Source organism: Eubalaena glacialis, chromosome 4, assembly GCF_028564815.1.
Source record: "Eubalaena glacialis isolate mEubGla1 chromosome 4, mEubGla1.1.hap2.+ XY, whole genome shotgun sequence".
Lineage (NCBI taxonomy): Eukaryota > Metazoa > Chordata > Mammalia > Artiodactyla > Balaenidae > Eubalaena > Eubalaena glacialis.
In genome coordinates, this window is record NC_083719.1 from 153,795,784 (window position 1) to 153,817,836 (window position 22,053).

The 22,053-nt window shown below is 41.1% G+C and overlaps 1 protein-coding gene across 1 annotated transcript in view; it reads left to right on the forward strand.

Annotated features, from left to right (window-relative positions):
* Positions 1-22,053, forward strand: part of ATP6V0E1 (ATPase H+ transporting V0 subunit e1) — a 35,690-nt gene that overhangs the window by 5,053 nt on the left and 8,584 nt on the right. The window contains exons 2-3 of the mRNA XM_061188476.1: positions 112-159; positions 21,215-21,344. Of these exons, the coding sequence (XP_061044459.1) occupies positions 112-159; positions 21,215-21,308 (142 nt within the window). The 3' untranslated portion in view covers positions 21,309-21,344. The remainder of the gene's footprint in view (positions 1-111; positions 160-21,214; positions 21,345-22,053) is intronic.

Below are 22,053 nucleotides of genomic sequence, written 5' to 3' on the forward strand. Positions count from 1 at the left end.
GGTGTGCAGTCCTTGCCAGGTTTGATCACCTGGGAAGGGAACTTAAACCTCCTGCAAAGTCTGCATAGTTTGCTAGTTATCTAATGCTTGCACTTTTTTTTTTTTCTCCAGAGTTATCATCACCATGTTGGTGACCTGTTCCGTTTGCTGCTATCTCTTGTAAGTAGTTTTTTCCTAAAACAATAAGCAGTTATTCCTGGTATTTATCATATGTGTGAATAAAAGTTAAATAAATGGAGCATGATTGTCATGAAACTTTACATTTTTGTTTCACTGGGGCTTGTTCCTGGTGTAACATCTAGAAATAGTATCCTAAGGTTGAAAAGAACACTTTTCCTATGTTCAGTATATTTACCTAAGAACTGTACAGATGCTCAGTTCTTCTGGCAATACAAGTGTAATTTATTTGGCACAAATTTCAGTCATACAATTAACCAGAAATTGTCATTGTACTGCTTTATATTTTACTACTGTGAAGTATTTGAGCCTACTCATTTCACTTAAATATCTCACTATGAAGCCAATAAAGCCATTCTTTATTATTTATTTATTTTTGTCTGCGTTGGGTCTTCATTGCTGTGCGTGGGCTTTCTCTAGTTGTGGCGAGTCGGGGCTTCTCTTGTTGCAGAGCACGGGCTCTAGGCGCGTGGGCTTCCGTAGTTGTGGTACATGGGCTCAGTAGTTGTGGTTCATGGGCTGTAGAGCGCAGGCTCAGTAGTTGTGGTGCATGGGCTTAGTTGTTCCGCGGCATGTGGGATCTTCCTGGACCAGGGCTCGAACCCGTGTCCCCTGCATTGGCAGGCAGATTCTTAACCACTGCGCCACCAGGGAAGTCCTGCCATTCTTTATTATAACTTTTGTTTATCTCATGAATGGACGTTGAGCTAGAATTGTGATTGAGTACAGTAAGGGTAATTTTTTTAAGCAATTCATTATACACTGTATCAAAGTATGATAATTGGCATCTGTTCGAATAGATTATATAAACTTGAATGAAAGCTTTAGGATATGTGAGGTCATTTCTCAACATATATTTTTGGAATACTGTTAAAAATGGCAAAACTGCATTTGAACTATTATTTTTTTTTTAAATTAATTAATTTATTTATTTTTGGCTGCATTGGGTCTTCATTACTGCACGGGCTTTCTCTAGTTGTGGCGAGCGGGGACTTCTCTTGTTGCAGAGCACGGGCTCTAGGCGTGCAGGCTTTAGCAGTTGTGGCTCGTGGGCTCTAGAGCACACGCTCAGTAGTTGTGGCACATGGGCTTAGTTGCTCCGTGGCATGTGGGATCTTCCCGGACCAGGGCTCAAACCCGTGTCCCCTGCATTGGCAGGCAGATTCTCAACCACTGTGCTACCAAGGAAGTCCCAGTTGAACTATTCTTTCTTTTTTTTTTTAATTGAGATATGTTTCACATACCATAGAATTTATCCTTTTAGGGATTGCTTGTTAAGAGTTTAGAACCAGCAATTCTCTTTTCTTAAAGAGAGCTTGCTAGCTTCCTGAGACTTCCTTGTATGGAAAGTATTGGTGACGGCCAGCTCTTGCTTAGTGCCCACATGTGGTAGGAAGCAGCATTCTAATCCTGTGATGAAAGGCCGTGGCTCTGAATCTATAAATTTCTTGTATCCTGGGACTTTTGCACTAAGGTTTTTCAAAGAGGTTTGTGGGTATGAGCCAATTCTGGTTGTTGGCATAGATCAAACTCTGCCCCTGACAAAGAGTTATTACCATGAATTTTGGCCATCTGGCCATTCGGTCACTTGCTTCAGTGCAACTTGAAGTGTTTAAAGCTGAATCATACATATAGCACTATAGAAGTTTGGCTAAATGATGATGATGTTGTTTGACTGCCTCGATACGAGTGCTTATGTGATGAGACTTTATATGCAGTTGGCTTGATTAGTCTTTTCTTTTTGTTTAGAAAGGTAAAGAGGCTTTTTCAGGTCATAGCTCAGCCCCCAGAATGGAAGTCTGACAGGTAGCGAATAGAGGGCATTTTTATCCTAGCTGTGTTTAGCTCTAAAGAGTAAATGAGAAGAAGTACATGCATCATCAAGAATTCCTCGTTTAAGTAGGGGTGACTGAGTACCAGCCTATCCTACCGAATCTCCTCCAGAAATTCCAGCAAGGGAGCTCTTAATCAATCCAGGAGCCAAGGAGTGGTCCTGTAATTGAAAAAGCCTTTGTTTTCATTCCTTTGATCTCTGCTGCATGAGCAGTAAGGTTAGTGGTGGGGTCTTAAAAAAAAAAAAAAGACAAAATTATTGCGCAGAGGAATGACTTGAGATTAAACCAAGATGAGGTTAAAATGTTTTGTGACTTTCTGGTCCTCCATCGTCTTTGAAATCTGGTTAACTTTCCTGTTATTCTCTTTTTTTTAAGTTTTCTTTTTTTTTTAAAAATAAATTTATTTATTTATTTATTTTTGGCTGTGTTGGGTCTTCGTTGCTGTGTGCGGGCTTTCTCTAGTTGTGGCGAGCGGGGGCCACTCTTCGTTGCGCTGCACAGGCTTCTCATTGTCATGGCTTCTCTTGTTGCGGAGCACGGGCTCTAGGCGCGCGGGCTTCAGTAGTTGTGGCACGTGGGCTCAGTAGTTGTGGCTTGTGGGCTCCAGAGCGCAAGCTCAGTAGTTGTGGCGCACGGGCTTAGTTGCTCCGCGGCATGTGGGATGTTCCCGGACCAGGGCTCGAACCCGTGTCCCCTGCATTGGCAGGCGGATTCTTAACCACTGCTCCACCAGGGAAGCCCCTGATATTGTCTTTAAAACAGGCAGGAGACCTGTCAATCTCACGCCTCCTATCTTCATTTTCAAGTATAAAATAAAATAATTGGACTTGGTTGGAAATTATGTCACTTTGAGTCTTAGTAGCTTAGTTGAGGGCAGTCTGTGAGCCCTTACCTCTTGCTGTCTAGCTTTTTTCCTTTGTCCCAATGTGCTGGTGACTGCTCTATTGACAGTGGGTCAGTACTGTCATCAATGTATTAATAAAGTAAGTTAGTACACAGTGTTCCAACATTAAATGCTTCTGGAGGCCATTTTATGGGGAAATGAGCTGGGTGGTATAGACTTTATGCAATTGTTTTTTTCTTTTGTTTCTTTGAAACCTGATCATATATCCTATTTAGCAAAATATCTGCCTGAAGCATACAGGTGGAATTCAAATCCCAAGTATTTCACATACCTTATTCCACAAAGGGGTGGGATTCTGTAATAAATTTAATTTGAAATTCAAAGGACACTTTACTGTTTGGCACTAGTACATATAGTTTTTTGAAAATACCTCATTTGCAATAAGACACCCCCAAAGAAACTAGATTTCCTAAACAAAGTCATGTTTTGAAATACATTCATAGACTTCTGAATTGCCTTCTCTTTGTGGCATTTTTTCCCTCCTTCCAGTTTGTTCTAGTTCAAGGTTAGATTCCGCCAGCCGAACCTTGTTTGAGCTCTGAATAAATCAGGATCTCTGCCAGTACAACCAGCTTGTGTTGCTAGTTCAGCACAGTAAAGTCTGAATGCTCTACATCTGGTTTCCTCTCTAAGGCACAAGATCACTTTTGTTTCTTAAGCATACAGGCCTTTTAGTTACTATTCTATACTTTCTCTTGGTCTTTGGTTAGTTGTTAATGTCGGGTTATGTTGTAGCTTACCCAGAGTTACAAAACTCACATCCTAGGGGTAAATTAGAAATTTAGTGTTGTATTGTGAAGGTACAATTGCTTCTTGGAAAACATGCTGTATCTTTAGCACTTGACTAATTGTAAATCTTACCAGCAGAGTGATATAGGAAAAGAAATGTTAACTAGGAGACCAGGAGACCTTGGTTCTGCTAGGCTGAATAATATTTGGCCTGATTATGTTGTAGTGTGGTTTGGTAAATTTTTAAATAAGATGCTGTGTGTGAAAACTTATAACAAAGGATAAGAAAAATGTAGTATTATCAGTGATTTTTAAAAATAAATTATTTTAATTCAAAGAACTATATGTTACTTGTAAGCACAGTTTGCTTACATTGCCTTTGTAGCATTTATTTTATTGGGCCTTATTAGAGTTCATTCAGTCAACTTATTTATTGTTAATAATAATATATACTAATAATACTATAATGAACCTACTGTGTACCAGGCACTGGATATATAGCAGAAATATTCTGCCTGCCCTCTTTTTTTTTTTAAATAAATTTATTTATATTTTTAATTTATTTTTGGCTGCATTGGATCTTCGTTGCTGCGCATGGGCTTTCTCTAGTTGTGGTGAGCAGGGGGCTACTCTTCGTTGCGGTGCGCAGGCTTCTCATTGCGGTGGTTTCCCTTGTGGCAGAGCGCGGGCTCTAGGCACGCAGGCTTCAGTAGTTGCAGCACGCGGGCTCAGTAGTTGTGGCTCGCGGGCTCAGTAGTTGTGGTGCACGGGCTTAGTTGCTCTGCAGCATGTGGGATCTTCCCAGACCAGGGCTCAAACCCGTGCCCCCTGCATTGGTAGGCGGATTCTTAACCACTGTGCCACCAGGGAAGTCCCTTCCCTGCCCTCTTTAGGGAGGGGAGACAGACAGCAAACAGAGCCAGTGAAGCCGCCAATCACTTCCCAAAGAGGTTTCCTCATCTACGCATTCCCCCAAACCCCTATGCTGTGGCCCCCAAACGAGTCCCCCTCACTCACTTCTCCGGCCCCCTAATACTGCCCATCACACAGGACCTGCACAGCCTTCAGACACTTTCCCCTACGTGTCCAGGAATTTGCAGATCCACAGCTGAGCCCAGCCTTGCTTTGGTCCTGGCTCTAGAGCCAGTTTGGGGACAGGACATGATTACCTCCCAGGGCCAGGGTTCTTCACTTTGGTTTCCCACCAAGTACCCACAGCTAGTCAGTTTCTAGAATGTTCTTTACTATAGCATGCTTTGTTTTGTTTTTTAAACTTTCTGTTTTTGGACTTTTAAAACTTACTGTATGCTCTCTACAAAAGTAGAATAATGTAATGAACGAACCTTCACATGCCTGTCATCCATGTTGAAAAATTATCAACTTGTGGCCAATCTTGTTACATCCCTACACACTTTCCCGTTCCACCCCAGATTTTTTTGAAGCAAATCCCAGACATCAGTTTATCTGTAAATATTTCAATATATGTATATCTCTAAAAGGTCATCATTCTTTTTTCAAGTATAGCCCCAAACCATTATCACACACAAAAAGTTAATTACTTTATATCATCAAATATCATTTAAATTTCTCTAGTTGTCTCATATACTTTATTTATATATTTATTTTACAGTTTGTTTGAATGAAGATGCTCATAAATACCCTGCATTGCGATTAGCGGATGTGTCTTTCAAGTCTCTCTTTATTGGTTTCTTCTCCAAATCTCTTTTTTTCCTGGCATATTTTTTTTTAATTAATTAATTAATTTATTTATTTATTTATTTTTGGCTGTGTTGGGTCTTCGTTTCTGTGCGAGGGTTTTCTCTAGTTGCGGCGAGCGGGGGCCACTCTTCATCGCGGTGCGCGGGCCTCTCACTATCGCGGGCTCTCTTGTTGCGGAGCACAGGCTCCAGACGCGCAGGCTCAGTAGTTGTGGCTCACGGGCCCAGTTGCTCCGCGGCATGTGGGATCTTCCCAGACGAGGGCTCGAACCCGTGTCCCCTGCATTGGCAGGCAGATTCTCAACCACTGCGCCACCAGGGAAGCCCCCTGGCATATTTTAATAGAAAAAAAACCCAGATTGTTTGCCCCATAGTTTTCCAGAGTCTGTTCCTTATTAACTGCATACACATGGTGTCATTTAACATAATCCTCTTTCTTCTGTATTTCCTGTAAGTTGGTAGTCATACTTAGGGGCTAGATCACATTCAGGTTCAATTTTTTGTTAAGTCTGTTTTGTAAATGGTGTTGATATTTTCATCAGGGGTACATAACGTCTGATTTTTCTTTGTGTTGTTGGCATCACTGATGATGTTCTATTTCTATAACTTCTTATTTATTCATTAGCTAGAATATGTCCATAAAGATTCACTTCATCAATTATTTTGTTATTCGAATAACTGAAAAACAGTTCACAAAGAAAAGCTAGGATATATGTGTGCTGTTCTCTCTGCTTACCTGTTTCAAAATAATAAATTGTTTCCTTAGCATCTTCCAGTGGTGAATAATGATTTTTGTTTTGTGTTAGTATCATTATGATCTGATACAATTAAACATATTTGATGTATTTCAATCCAGTATAATTAATATCCCTTTGGTGTTCAAATTGTCTCACCTTTGGCCAGTAGAAGCACCTGTATATGATGACCTTCTGTTAGCTGGTTGGTGGGCTCTGTCTTCACCTCCAGCTTTGAAGCTCCTTCAGACAGGAGATGTGTTTGGCATAGGTGAAATGTCTGTCTTGTCTCCCCATAGATTGGTAATTTTTGTGTGTCTCTCTCCTGTCTTGTTTGGTGATGTCTGCTAATAAAAGGAAATAGCGGCATCAGTCCTGGGAAACAGTGGGTAATTAAAATTAAATTTGTTCCTGAGATATGAAGTCCTCCTGCCCTTGCTCCTTTCAGCTTGGAACTCCCAGGTGGATAGCCAGAGGAAGCCATGTTCTGTTTTAGCTAATTTGCTTGTTGCCTTAGTAGGTTTTTCTGTTTGTATCTCTCATTTATAGTTGTCTGTTTGTTCCACAGCTTTGTTACCCATCTTCCCCTAGTATTCAACCAGTAAGCATTTCGTAGATTACCTACTCTGTGCCAGTTCCTGGGTATATGATAGAGAACCACGTCCCTGCCCTCCTAGAGGTGACAGTCCAGTGAGGGGAGTCAGACAAGCAGGTTAACAACAGCAGCAGCAAAACTGTTCTTGATTTGTAATAGACAAAGTGAGAAGGTGCTTTAAGGAGCCAAACAGGGTGCTGTGATAGAGAACAGTGAAGGGGTGGGAGGGAGGGAGGGTTTATTGAGAGCCGTCACAGAAAGCCTGTTGGAGGAGGAGTCAGCCATGGGGGCAGCTGGAGGCAGGGTCTTCTGCAAACACGAAGGCACTGAGAGGAAGGAGCTTGGAATGTTCTGGGAGGGTAGTGTGATGGGGTTTAATAGTGAGGCGAGGAGTGGTAGGTTTGGGATTTAGGTGAGGGCCAGGTCATGTAGGATTTTATGGGCTTGGGGTTTAGGTTTTATTTTAAGTGGATAGGAAATCTTTTCAGATTTTAAATAACGGAGTGATTTGGTCGGATGACCACTTTGGCTGCTCTGTGGAGAGCAGACTGCTTGGAGGCCAGAGTGGAAGCAGGGCCACAAGTTAGGAGGTTACGGCATTCATTCAGGTGAGGAATCTTTGTGGTTTGGTCTGAGGTGGTGATAATGAAGATAAAGGGGGTGCACAGATTTGAGAACTAATTTGGGAGTAGAATTTATTGGTCCTGCAAGTGGAGGAGGTGGGAGGAATCAGCGATGGGTCCTTGGTTTCTGGATTGGGCCATTTACCGAGATGGTGAAGACTTGGGACAGGACAAATTTCAAAACAAAACTTCAGTTGAGGACGTGCTAAGATTGAGATGCCTGTGAGCCTTCTAAGAGATACCAAATAGGAAACTGGATATAAGAAGAGAGATCGGAGGCCATACGAGTGCATGCAATTACCTAAGGCAGTGGTTTTCTATGGGGCTGGCATCCAGTAGGTAGAGGCCAGGGATGCTGCTGAACATCCTACACTGCACAGTGGAGCCCTCCTCCCCCCAGTGCAGAATTATGCAGCCCCAGATGTCAGTAGTGCTAAGGTTGAGAAACCTGACCAAAGGGAAGGGATGGCGAGAGAAGAGAAGAGGGGTTAGGGCCGAACCTGAGGAATGCCAACGTTTAGGTGTTGTAGAGATGAGGAAGAGCCAGCAAAGGGCAAACTCAAGCCTCCTCTGTCAGATGAGGAGGAGTGACTGGGACAAATGAGAGGGTAGTAAAGTCAGTAGGCACGCATACCCAAGCAGAAGGCAGTTCTTCATGAGAGTGGGAGAGAATTGTCTGCAGGCAGCAGAGGGAGCAAAGAAGTTATTGACGCCATTGCCAAAGCCTGAGCTATCTGTTGTAAGAATAAGCAGCCTTCTCAGCTTGAGAGAGCCTCAGGGGGGAGCCCGGCTTCAGTGATGCTGGAGTTGGGGAAGTGCGAGGATAGAAGGTGTGAGTGGCAGATCACTGACCAAGTTACAGAGAACACAGTGCAAGGGTTTGGGAGAAACGAAAGGGAGCGAAGTTGGATCGAGTGTTGAGAAGAGCAGAGCAGTCTGGGAATGGGATTTGGGTCATATTAGATGGTCCTGGGAGGTGTGGAAAATTTTTTTCTGGCAAAAATTGAGGTAAACAAAGATATGAGACCTTTTGAACTTCTTCTTATCATTTATCTTATTAAGCAAGGACTTGGACCTAAAGGCTTTCCGCTATAGCCTGACCTTGGAGAGGGTTTGGCAGTTAGGCAAGACTGCTTCCAAGGGCCACAGGCACTAAAGTGGTGGGGTCAAGCTTTGTTTTTGTTGCTGTTGTTTTGTTTTGTTTTCCCAATACAGATATCTAGTGGTCGCTGCGCCATTTGTTGAAAAGACTTTCCCTTCTCCATTAAATTGCTTTGGCATCTTTGTTCAAAATGGTTTGACCATATATGTGTGAGCCTATTTACAGACTGTCTCTTCTGTTCATTGATCTGTTTGTCCAGCCTTATGGTAATACCACACTCTTTTGATTACTATAGCTTTATATTGAAATCAGGAAATGTAAGTCCTCTGTTTGTTTTTCAAGTTTATTTTGCCTATTCTAAAATAGCCATATACATTTTAGAATCAACTTGTCAGTTTCAACAACAACAAAAAAGCCTGTTGAGATTTTAATTGGGGTTGTGTTGACTCTATAGATCAGTTTGGAGAGAGCAAACAATATTGAGTCTTCTGATAATGAACATGGTATATCTCTTCATTTATTTCAGTTCTCTTTTCTTTTTTCCCTTCTCCTTACTTTGGGTTTAATTTGCTCTTTTTTCTAGCCTGTTAAAGTGGAAACTAAGAGCATTGATTTAAACTTCCCTTTTTTTAAAAAAAAATTTTATTTATTTGGTTGTGCCTGGTCTTAGTTGTGGCAGGCAGGCTCCTTAGTTGCAGCTCGTGGGCTCCTTAGTTGTGTCATGGTAACTCTTAGTTGTGGCATGCATGTGGGATCTAGTTCCCTGACCAGGGATCGAACCCGGGCCCCCTACATTGGGAGCGCGGAGTCTTAACCACTGTGCCACTAGGGCAGTCCCTCCTTCTTTTTATTATTTTTATTTTTATTTCATTTTTGTTTTATTTTTATTTTTTTAAAATTAAATTACTTAATTTAATTTTTTGGCTGCATTGGGTCTTCATTGCTGTGCGTGGGCTTTTCTCTCTAGTTGTGGCAAGCGGGGACTACTCTTCATTGCGGTGCGGTGGCTTCTCTTGTTGTGGAGCACAGGCTCTAGGCGTACGGGCTTCAGTAGTTGCAGCACGTGGGCTCAGTAGTTGCGGCACACGGGCCCTAGAGCGTGCAGGCTTCAGTAGTTGTGGCGTGTGGGCCCAGTAGTTGTGGCTCACGGGCTCTAGAGCACAGGCACAGTAGTTGTGGCGCATGGGCTTAGTTGCTCCACGTCATGTGAGATCTTCCCAGACCAGGGATTGAACCCATGTCCCCTGCATTGGCAGGCAGATTCTTAACCACTGCCCCACCAGGGAAGTCCGTCCCTCCTTCTTTTTAAATGTAGTGTTTAATACCATAAAATTCCCTTTAAGCATCACTTTATCTAGACCCCACAAATTTTGATGATGCTGTATTTTCATTTTCAGAATTGTGGTGTTTAATTTCCACATATTTGGCATCTTTCTAGATATCTTATCAGAAGGTATATTAGGTCTTTTGAAATTGGGACGTATTTTATGGCCCAGCATATGGTCTTATCTTGATAACCATTCCATGTGCACTTGAAAAGAATGTATATTCTCCAGCTGTTGGGTAGAGTGTTCTGTAAACATCAGGTCAAGGTAGTTCAAATCTTCTTTGTCCTTACTGATTTTTCTTGGTCTGTTTTTATTAATTACTGAGAGAGGGTGTTCAAATCACCAGCTATGATTGTGGATTTTTCTATTTCTCTTTTTAAAGGAGAGATCCTTTTTTTGCTTCATATGTTTTGAAGCTCTGTTATTAGGAGCATGCATATATATGACTGTCATGTCTTCTTGATGAATTGACATTTCTGCCATTATATTAATAAGATATCAATCTTTATCCTTGGTAATACTCCTTAACTCAGTTTTTACTTTGTCTGATCAATAACCATACCACCTTTCCTATGCTCATTGTGTCTGTGTCTTTATATTTAGAATGTGCCTTTTCGAAGACAGTAGGTGGCTTGTTTTTACTTTTTTATCCATTCTGACTGTCTTTGCCTTTTGGCAAATGGATATTCCTTATACAATTAATGTAACTATTGATATAGCTAGGTTTGGGTTCAATATTTTGTTAATTGTTTTCTGTTTGTCTCAGCTCGTTTTTGTTCCTCTGTCCTTCCTTTTATGCCCTTCTTTAGGTTAATTGAATATTTTGAGTATTCTGTTTTAATTCCTCCAATGGCATTTAGCTATACTTTTGTATTTTTCTTTTTTTTCCTTTATTTTTTGTATTTTTCTTTTTTAATGTTGCTCTAGAGATTACAACATGCATTCTTAACTTTTCACAATCTATTTAGAGTTAATATTGAACCATTTCAGGTAAAATGTAACAATCTTGCAACAATATGATTCCATTTACTCCCCATCCTTGTGCTATTATCATATATTTTACATCTTTATATGTTGTAAAACCCTTACTACAGTGTTACAATTTTTAAAGAATCATATGTCTTGTAAAGAAATTAAGAGAAAAAAGTCTTTTGTATTTGCCCACATATTTATCATTTTTAAAATTGGTCATTTCTTTTTGTAGATTGTAGTTTCTGTCTGGTATGTCTTCAGCCTGAAGAAAGTCCTGTAGTATTTGTTACAGGACAGGTTTGACTACAAATTCCCTCAGTTTTGTTTATCTGAAAATGTCTTTATTTCACTTTGATTTTTGAAGGACTTTTTTCTGGGCTGACAAGATTTTTTTTTTTCTTTCTTTCTTTCAGACAACTTTAAAGGTGCTCTTCCATTATCTTCTGGCTTCCATTGTTTCTGTTGAGGACTCGGCTGTAATTTGCATAATTGTTCTTTATGCATTCTTTGTCCTCTGGATGTTATCAAGATTTTCACTTTATCTTTGCTTTTCAGCATAGTTTTACTGTGATGTGCATAGGTGTGGTTTTCTTTGAATTTATTCTGATTGGGTTTGCTGAGCTATTGGATCTTTAAGTTAATGTTTTCCACCAAATTTGAGAAAATTTCAGCCTATAGTCTACTTTTTTTTCTTTTGCTTTATTCATTCTCCTTCTGAGACTACAATTCCACCTATGTTAGACTGTTTGATTTTTTTTTTCCAATATTTTTTCCCTGTTTCTTCAGATTGGATAGGTTCTGTTTTTCTCATCAGGTTCACTATTTCTATCATCTCCAATCTTCTGGTAAACTCATCCAAGTATTTTTCAGTTCATATATTATACTTTTTAGTACTAGAATTTCCATTTGGTTCTTTTTTAAAGTCTTAACTTATTTTCTGAGATTCCCAATCTGTTCATTCTTTATAGCCAAGTTTTCTTTTAAGTCCTTAAACATATTTATAATGCTGTTTTGTTTTGAGTTTGTTTTAGATCAATAAACACCTTTATTACATGAGCTAACATCGGAAGGAGGAGGATTTCTTTGCTTCTCTGGGCCTTGATTTTCCTCAGATAGAACTCCAGCTCCTTGCCCTCTAGTACATAGCCATTCGCAGGCCACACCTACTTTAGAGACATTACCTTTTAACTGCATCTTCTGTGTCATTTTGGACTCAGCTTCTGTTGATTCCTTTGTCCTTGATTGTTGATTACATTTCTTGCGTTTTTTGCATGTGTGTTTTTTACTAAATGCTAGATATTGTAGATGATAGACATTCTGGATTCAACTTCGTTCCTCTGAAAAACGTTAAATTTTTTCTAACAAACAGTTAAATTATTAATTGATCACCTTAAACCTGTGGAGGGTTGGTTTTACACTTTGTTGGGGCAGATCTATTTCAGTTTTTGCCCTTAGAGTGAGTTCTCCGTTAAGATGTGGCCCTTCTGAGGTTTCAGTGGAAAGTCTGAGGTGTTTACCAAGTTCTCTTTCGCTGTTGTACGCAGCAGTGGAAATCTCTGCTCTGTTTTTTCGGCCTTCTGGGTGTTTTCCACCAGTCCTTGGCATTTGCATTCATGGTTCAGGGATGAGCCAAGGAGTTATGGGGAATTTATACACAGGTTTTGGAGCTCCCCTTTGTGACACATCTTTTTTTGTGGTTTCCCCTCTTAATTCCTAACTGCTCTGGCAGCTCTGAACTTCATCTGTTGATACCTCAAGCCAATAAGACTGCAGGGTTTTGCTTGAGCTTCACACGGACTGGACAGTGTCCTCAGGGGAAATGCTGTATAAAGGTTCCTTCCTTCTTTCAAGGATTGAATCCCTTCTAGTCTCTACCTGCTTTGGACACTGTTTAGTACCATCAGTTAGTTGTTTTTCATATTTTGTTCAGAGTTTATAATTACTATCTATAGAATGAGTCTGATATAAGCTACTCTGCTATTACCAGAACCAGAACTTTACCTGTTGACTTTTTTTATTTTCAGGTATTATATTTTTCATTTCTATAGAAGTTCTTTTTGCTGCTTTTATAGTTTTGTTTTCCCTCCCTCCCTATCCCCTCCTTCCCCCTCTCCCTCCCTTTCCTCCTTCTTTCTTTCTCCCTGCACGTGTTTTAAGTGTATCTTATTTCTTAAAACATAGTAGACAGTTTATTTATAGTGCATATCTGATCATTCCATTATCTGAAGTCCCTTTAGGTTTGTGTCTGCTCTTTTCTGTCTCTCACTCATGGTGCCTTGTTTCCATATGCATTTAGTTATATTTGACTGCCATCTGTCCATTTTCCCTATAGTGTTTTTTTGTTTTTTGTTTTGACTGTGCCACACGGCTTGCAGGATCTTAGTTCCCTTACCAGGGATTGAACCTGGGCCCTCGGCAATGAAAGTGCAGAGTCCTAACCACTGGACCACCAGGGAATTCTCTGTTTTCCCTATAGTTTTATATGTATGACTTCTTTGGGGCCTGGTATGAGGGTGGGCTCTTCCAGAAAGTATTTACATTGCTTCTGCCAGGCGCCTAAGGCCATCACGAGTGTGGCATTAAATTAAGTAAAATTCTTGGTATGTTCTTTTTTAAAACCATGTAGTTGGCTACATGAAGTTCATGAAGACCAGTTCTCAGTGACAGTGTTTTTCTCCTTCCTTCTTGGTGTTTGTATTTGAGACAGTTGATTTTCCTAGCATTCCACTTAAGGGAGTTGTTTGATTTTTCCTTATCTTGAGACAGAACCCTTTGGGGTCTCAGCTTTTTTGGGGTGTGTGGGTGAAACTTCCATTAGACTTTCTACCTTCAATGGGCCCTGGGCTTTGTCTGCCATTTTTCATGCCCTGTGATGTCTGAAAATAAAAGCTCAAGTTAATCTGGTTTAGTGTACGCTCTCAAAAGTATGGAATGCACCCTGTAGTCTCTTTATTTTCCTCTCTGAGTACTTGCCTTCACTTAGTTTTTTGGTCTGAGACTTGCTTACATTTCTCTCACGGATTCATGTAAAATATTTGGGTGTCTTGATTGTTGATAGTGGAAAGGAAATCTAGGTACCTGTCCCAGCATATTATTATCTACTATATTAAAAGGTTTATTTTTCTTACTCTGACCATATAATCTTTTCATTTATAATTTGGCAGATAAGAGAATTTGAACTGAAAGGCCTAGTATAGAAAGTATGGAGAAAAGAAAGGAAAAGATAATTCAAGTTTAGAGCTGGCAAAAATAGGGCATATTCCTATTTTTGTATTGTAGTAATGAAAGGGCCATAGCAGAGATAGAGTTGGCATCAGGTTAATGGAAAGTAAGTTTATGCCTTCTCATCTGGAGCTTGGGGTCCTCTTCCAAACTCCAATGGCTATGGCAGAATTAAGTTCCTTGTGGTTGTAGGACTGAGGTCCCATTTCCTTGGCTTGGGTATTAGTTGGGGGCTGCTCTCAGCTCCTAGATGACACTCACATTCCTTGATATGTAGCTCCTCCATCTTCAAAGCTAGCAAGAGAGACTCTTCCCTTGTGTCAAATCCCCTCATCCTGTAGCAGTCTGGGTCCAGTAAGGAGATAGCAACCACACAGTAGGTTAAACACAGGAAATTTAACATAATTATTCACTATGTCAGAAGAGTAACTATAAGATAGAAGGAAACTCCATATGGTACCCTAGGACTCAGGGAGAGTACCCAAGCAAGGACAAACTTGGAAAAAATTCAGACCTTGTTGGAGAAGGTGTAGTTCAGCCCACCGGATAGCAGAGAAGTTCATTAGTTTGGCTAGGCTGGAGTTGGTCTGGAGTTGCTGGGCAAGCAGTTGGCCACCCTCTGAGTGCAGGCAGCAGAGCAGGCTGGAGAGATCAGTGGCCTGGGTGTGTAGTGGGAATTCTTGTGCCAGTGTGAGCAGGAGGACTTCAAAGCATGTAGGCCAAGCAGGGGCTCCGGTTTTCATGTCGAGAGGGCTGCAGAAAGGTTATTTCCAGGCCAAGTCTCTAGATCAAAGAGCAACCGTGTTCTGGGCCAGAGCCTGTGCAGATTCCACCAAATGTCCTCATGCCCACTCCCCCAACTTCTAGCCCATGCTATGTCCCTCCAGCTACCTCTACTGAGAAAGCTTAACATCGTGCTCACTTTAAAGGAGAAAAAGGGATTCAGTTTTTTATTACAGAGCACATATTAAAGGGTGCATTGCAAGATGATTGGCAATGAATCAATAAGTGATACACGCACTCCAAATGTCCTTCATCAGGAAGAGTCCTGTCCCTTTTAGGAGCTCACCTGATTAGGTCATGCTCACTCAGGGTAATTTCTCTTTCTTTTTAATTGAAGTATAGTTGCTTTACAGTGTTTCAGGTGTACAGCAAAGTGATTCAGTTATACATATACATATATATATACACACACATATATATACTTTTTCAGATTCTTTTCCATTATAGGTTATTACAGGATATTGAATATAGTTCCCTGTACTGTACAGTAGGTCCTTGCTGGTTATCTATTTTATATATAGTAGTGTGTATCTGTTAATCTCAAGCTCCTAATTTATCCCTCGCCTTCCCCCTATGGTAACCATAAGTTTGTTTTCTACGTCTGTGAGTCTGTTTCTGTTTTATAAATAAGTTCCTTTGTATCATTTTTTTTAGATTCCACATATGAGTGATATCATATGATATTTGTCTTTCTCCGTCTGACTTACTTCGTATGGTAATCTCTGGGTCCATCCATGTTGCTGCAAATGGCATTATTTCATTCTTTTTTATGGCAGAGTAATATTCCATTGTGTGTGTGTGTGTGCACATCTTTTTTTTTTTTTTTTAATTTATTTATTTATTTATTTTTGGCTGTGCTGGGTCTTTGTTTCTGTGCGGGGGCTTTCTCTAGTTGCGGCAAGCAGGGGCCACTCTTCATCGTGGTGCGCGGGCCTCTCACTATCGCGGCCTCTCTTGTTGCAGAGCACAGGCTCCAGACACGCAGGCTCAGTAATTGTGGCTCACGGGCCTAGTTGCTCCGCGCCATGTGGGATCTTCCCAGACCAGGGCTCGAACCCGTGTCCCCTGCATTGGCAGGCAGATTCTCAACCACTGCGCCACCAGGGAAGCCCTGCACATCTTCTTTATCCATACATCTGTTGATGGAAATTTCCCTTAAAGCCAGCTGTATCTTTTTTTCTTTTTTTTTGAGGTATAGTTGATGTATAATATTATATAAGTTTCAGGTGTACAACATGGTGATTCACAATGTTTAAAGGTTATATTCCATTTATAGTTATTATAAAATATTGGCTATATTCCCTGTGTTGTACAGTACATCCTTGTAGCTAATTTTGTACATAATAGGTTGTATCTCTTAATTCCCTACTCTTATATTGCCCCTCCCCCCTTCCTCTCCCCACTGGTAACCACTAGTTTGTTCTCTATATCTGTGAGTCTGTTTCTGTTTTGTTATATTCACTAGTTTGTTTTATTTTTTAAATTCCACATGTAAGCAATATACAGTATTTGTCTTTCTCTGTCAAGCCAGCTGTATCTTATAATCTAATCACGGCAGTGACTGTCCCTGCATATCCACCATCCCCTGTTTATACAGGGTGTGTACACAAGGGGATGGGAATTTTGGGCAACATCTTAGAATTCTGCCTACTGCAGAGCAGGTGGGGGCGGGAGAGGAGGTGGAGATGAGCATGACTCAGTGCAGCATGAGAAACTCCTTTGTAAAGTAAAATAGGTTGTATTTCATTCTGTGGCTTGAATGCATTTTTAGCTGTCTCACAGAGAAAGAGAAGGAATAACTAGTATTTATTGAACACCTATTTGTCAGCTACTACACGGAGCACTTTCATATATTATTCCTTTAATTCTTTTTTTTTTTCATATAAATTTATTTATTTTTGGCTGTGTTGGGTCTTTGTTGCAGTGTGCAGGCTTTCTCTAGTTGTGGCGAGGGGGGGTACTCTTTGTCGTGGTGCGCGGGCTTTTCATTGTGGTGGCTTCTCTTGTTGCAGAGCATAGGATCTAGGCACACAGGCTTCAGTAGTTGTGGCTCATGGGCTCTAGAGCACAGGCTCAGTAGTTGTGGCGCACGGGCTTAGTTGCTCCACGGTATGTGGGATCTTCCTGGACCAGGGCTCGAACCCGTGTCCCCTGCATTGGCAGGCGGATTCTTAACCACTGCGCCACCAGGGAAGCCCTTTTTTTTTTTTTTTTTTAATCTATTTACTTATTTATTTGGCTGTGCCAGGTCTTAGTTGTGGCACGTGGGATCTTCGTTGCCACGTATGGGATCTTAGTTGCAGCATGCGGGATCTAGTTCCCTGACCAGGGATCGAACCCGGACCCCCGGCATTGGGAGTGTGGAGTCTTAACTGCTGGACCACCAGGGAGGTCTCTCCTTTAATTCTTAATATCTTGAGGCAGGGATTATTATCTTCATTTTACAAAAGGGGAAACTGAGGCTCGGGGTTGTAAGCTCACTTGCCTGGAGTCACTCTACTAATATTTGATGTAGTTAAAATTAAAATCCAACCCTATCTAATACTGAATCCCATATTTTCTAATAGTGTATAATAACATTGCTGCCCTTGAAAGAATTTGCGTCGTTGGATTGGGATAAGGATATTTGACAGAGGTCATCTCGGTAGAGACAGGGCAAGTCACTTCTCTGCTGTTTCTTAAGGAACCCACTGATAGAGGTTACTCCTATCATGGCCCTCGCTGGAGGGACAGCAGATCAGAAGAGAAGTCCTAGCCGAACTTCCCTATTCCAGCAGGGAAGCTGAGCAGTTATCCGCTTGACCTGTGCATCACTGGGAAGTAACCATGCCTCTGTTCCCTGTTCTCATATCTGAATGTGGAACAAAAGAACAAAGCAGGATTTGAGAGAGCTCGGTATATAGCCTTTTCTGTGGGGAGGACGTATTTTGTGCTTGAAGAATTCTAATAACCAAGAGCTGAGCTCATGATAAGTGGCCAGGAGTGTTTGTAGATGAAGTACCCTCTGCCTCTCTCTTCCAAAGCATACTCTGCCACCACCCTTGGTTTGTCTCTCACAAGCTCATGAGCCCCTGGGGGCAGGGTGGGGGGGTTGGCCCCTCAGCTGATTCCTCTGGGCATCCTTAGGGCCTGACGTTGGAGCATGGCATTGGTAAATGATTGTGGAATAAAAGAGGAACTCCTAGGCTGCCTGATCTGTTTCATCCTTAATACCCTGTGGAAGCAGCCTGGTATCATGGGACTCAGAAGGCCTGGGTTCCCTTTCCAGCTCTATCCCTGATTCGCTGTGGGAGTATTAAGCTCCCTAGGACATAGTTTCTTCGTTGTTAAAATGAGGAACGTGAACTTGACCTCTGGTGCATTCCAGCTCTTCAGTTCTCTGAAAGATGCTACCGTGCCATAGCTGCCTCGGTAGTTTGAATAAGCTCAGCTTATTAGGCTGGACTTCAGGTTGTGGAGACATGTGGAACAGTTTGGGCAAATATGAAGAGTACATTTAGTTCTATTTTCTTGGACACATGAAGTAATAGATTCATTGGAATATGATCTCTTTCTCCACCCACTTCCATCAATTCAGAGTGGATTTTTTTTTTTTTCTCCTTCCAGTTCTCCCCGCTGTGTTTATCAGCTTTAAAGAAAAATCTGAAGTCAGGCAGTAATCAGAAGGGCAGACGCAGAGCTCAGCTGGTTAGAGGGGGGAATTTCCTCCAGGAAATTTCAAATGAACTGACCTGGGCTGTTTCCCAAGGAATTTTCTTGAACTTTGGTTTGTTGTTGTTGTTGTTTTAAGTAAGATGTTTTACTTGATTTGAAACATGAAAAATAGTACGTAAAATTAAATTCAAAAGAGTTTCCGAATACTGATCTGAGCAAGCAGAGTGGACTTCGTTCTTGCTTCTGGATATTTCTTCTTTACCTCAGGTACCAAAGGCTCATGATGGACTTCATCTATAGTTAGCAGATGGATTCTTTGTTTCCTTAACTCCCAGACAGTTTAGATTTAGCTAAACTGATTGATGCTTTCTGAACTGTTGTCAGTTAAAATATTTCAGAAGGTAACTTTTGTACAGAAGGTAACTTTTGTAAGAACCTTAGTCTGACCTGATTTTGGGTTCAGGAGCTGCTACCACCTAATTAGTACTGTGACCACAGGCGAATCATTTCACCTCTCGCTGCCTCAATTTCCTTAACCATGTTGTGGGAGAATTAAAAGAAAGATCATTTGTGAAGTATAACATCTTTTTTTTTTTTTTTTTTAAAGCTCCCTGGGTGATTATAATGTGAAGTCAGAATTCAGAAGCATCTCTATCCCACATCGTACAAAGTACTGGGAGATGGTGTTTTTATTCAGTATTATACATTTTTGGTAAAGAGAGGAGACAGAGGCGAGGCTGTAACATATTTTTTTATTTAGCATTTCTAAGCACTGGCCAGTATTTCAGTCTGTCCTGAAAGGACGAACGACTGTTTGTACTGTCTGCTTCCCTTGCCTGCTGGGATCGGGAAAGTCCTGGGTCTGTGTGGAATTTTCCATGACTCTCAGCTCTGCACCATTACTGTTCACTGCAGTCACAGCTCTTCAGTGTGTCTGCCTGTACTACCCTCCTCTTTCTTCTTTTCAGGTAGATGTTAAACCTCAACTACAAGTATGGGTATTTTGTTTGCATCAAATATTGCAGTTCTAAGGACAGATCAGATTGTCTCATCTGAATTTTTTGTTTATAAAGTGAGTCAGCTTGAGGTAGCTGTCTTGGCCGGATGTCCTCAGGTGTCACGTTTCCTGTCACAGAACCACCTTCTGTTGGGCTGGGGTGGGGAGGGCGGGTACATTGTTTCTGTAGGGGAAGCTGCTGGCGCTGGTAGATTCTCCAGCAGTCTGATCATTGGTGATCAGAAGCAGCTTTTTGATCCTTTGATTGGAAGAGTTCTAAAAATTACAGCAAATGGAAGAAAAGAGATCCAGCCAGACAGTGGTTGCATTTGGCTAGTTCCCCTCTTCTAGGGGAATTTAAAGTCCTAAAATTGTAGAAGGAGACTACAGGATAGCTGAGGCAGGATAGCTCCTTTCCCTCAGACAGCAGTTCCCTGTATCCCATGCAGAGAGGACAGCGGTATCAGATTATGATGCTAAAATCCATCCTCCAAGATCAGTAGTGGATGGAGTCTGGGCCTGTTTACCAGACCCCCTTCCCCCAGACGAGAGCAAGTCTAATTTCTAATTTAAATAAAAACTCATGTATTTTGAATAGGAATTAAAGGCACTGTGTGTTCTGCTTCATTCTGGGCTCGCCTGAAGCGGTAACTTCTTGGAAAGGCCTTCCTGACCACCCCATCAAAGGAGTACTACCTCCGTCATTCTCTATTACTTCGCCTCACTTTATTTCCTTCCTGACAGTACATTCCATAAGCTTTGTGAGGGCAGTAGCATTTCATTTTCTCCTTTGTATTGCTGGGGCCTGGAGCCTAGCAGGTGCTCATTAAATATTTGTTTAATAAAGTAAAACATGGAATGGTTTGAATAGCCAGCTGTTTATTTGCTGTCTTTCTGTTGAGTCGTACGAGTTCTTTATATATTTTGGATATTAGCCCCTTATCAGATATATGATTTGCAAATCTTTTACTGTCTTTCTTTTTGTTCTTTGCTTTGGTCTTAGTTCAGTGATTCTCAGACTTCACTGAGTATATGAATTCCTATATCAGATACAAAACCATTTATTCAGAATTTTGTGAGCAGTAGAAGAAAACTTTAAAGACAGTTTTGGCTATGTGCTGTTTTGCACTTCCAACCCTGAGGTAAATATGTAACACCATCATGCTTCCTCCATAATCGGTCTGTGATACAGAGGAATACCTTGTTACTTAGATCTGAAGTAAGCAGGGGGAGTTAGATGCCCATTTGGTTCAGCTCCACTACTGCCCAAAAGATATGTAACACGTTTTAGTGGTGATGGTGATGAGAGAAGGGGTGCTCAAGTGATACAGTCTAATTGGGAGACAGTGGGCTGAAATTTAACCTTGGCTATACCAGTAAAAATGGATGTGTCATATTGGTTGTGGGTCTTAGCATTTGGAGAATGGATAAAGTAAAGTAAACTGATTTTTCCTGAGCCCGGAAGTTGTGATGATGATAAACTGAGATTAGGCAAAAACACTCTGAGATGACAATATCATATGAATTCAGGAAATCTTGACTACTTGGAAAGGGAATTAAGAAAATGAGAGAAAAGACAGAGACATACTATGATGAAGCCTCACTGCTTTGTCAGTAATGTATCAAATGAAGGGAGGGTGTGTTCTGTGAAGGCTTTTCTTACAAGACATGCTCTCATTAGCACAATGTGTTTTATGAACTTTAAGTGTATTGAAGGTTTGGTCTGAACAGAATAGATTTAAATTCTACTAAAGCACTTTTCTCATCCTAATTTAAAATGGTCCCGTTCCAACATGATTTCACCACTTTCTGTTGTCCTTCCTCCCCCATTATTTTTTTAGTTGGCTGATTGCAATTCTGGCCCAACTCAACCCTCTCTTTGGACCACAGTTGAAAAATGAAACCATCTGGTACCTCAAGCATCATTGGCCTTGAGTAAGAAGACCTGCTCTCCAGTGCTCAGTCATTGAGGTGACTATGCCCTTGACCTTTCACATCAGTGTTGTCAATCGGTCAGCTAGAGTTTGCCTGGACTTTTCCTCATTTTAACACTTGGCAAGGGCAGGCTGCTGAAAGCAAACACAATCTGAATAGCAGAAATAGATTTGGAACTTAGGCCATTCACTTTTACCAAAGGATTTATCCATAAGATTCTTTTAAATTGTATTCTTACCCAGCCAGTTAAATAAATTGTGTTTGCATGTGGTCTTTCGGACACAGATCAGGAATGTGACTATTTGTACTTGGTATTTTGAGATTTAGCAACTTTAAGTGGCTGATAGATTTTAGATGAAGGGCATCTGTGAATGCTTTGGACAGTGAGAGACAGATGCTTTTTGAAAATTGGTCTCAAAATTGCAGGTTTCGTTTGCTTCTGAGGATCAGAGAAGTAAGGAGTGGTGTAGTGGAATGATTTATTCACTGGCCAAGAGTCAGAAAGCCTGTCATTTCATTTGTTCTTCAGTCTCCATTATTATGTTAACTGGAGGTTAGCGCTAAACGTTTGACTAGATTCAGGTTCAGCTTTTTTGGCAAGGGTACTTAAGTGGTTCTGTGAACTTCATATTGCCTTATATCAGGAGAGACGTGATGTCTGGCTGTCTGGTCGTTAGTGATGCCAAGGTGATCAGTGGGTTCTGGTCCCTCCAGGTGTAAAGGAGGGACCAGAACCTGAATGAAG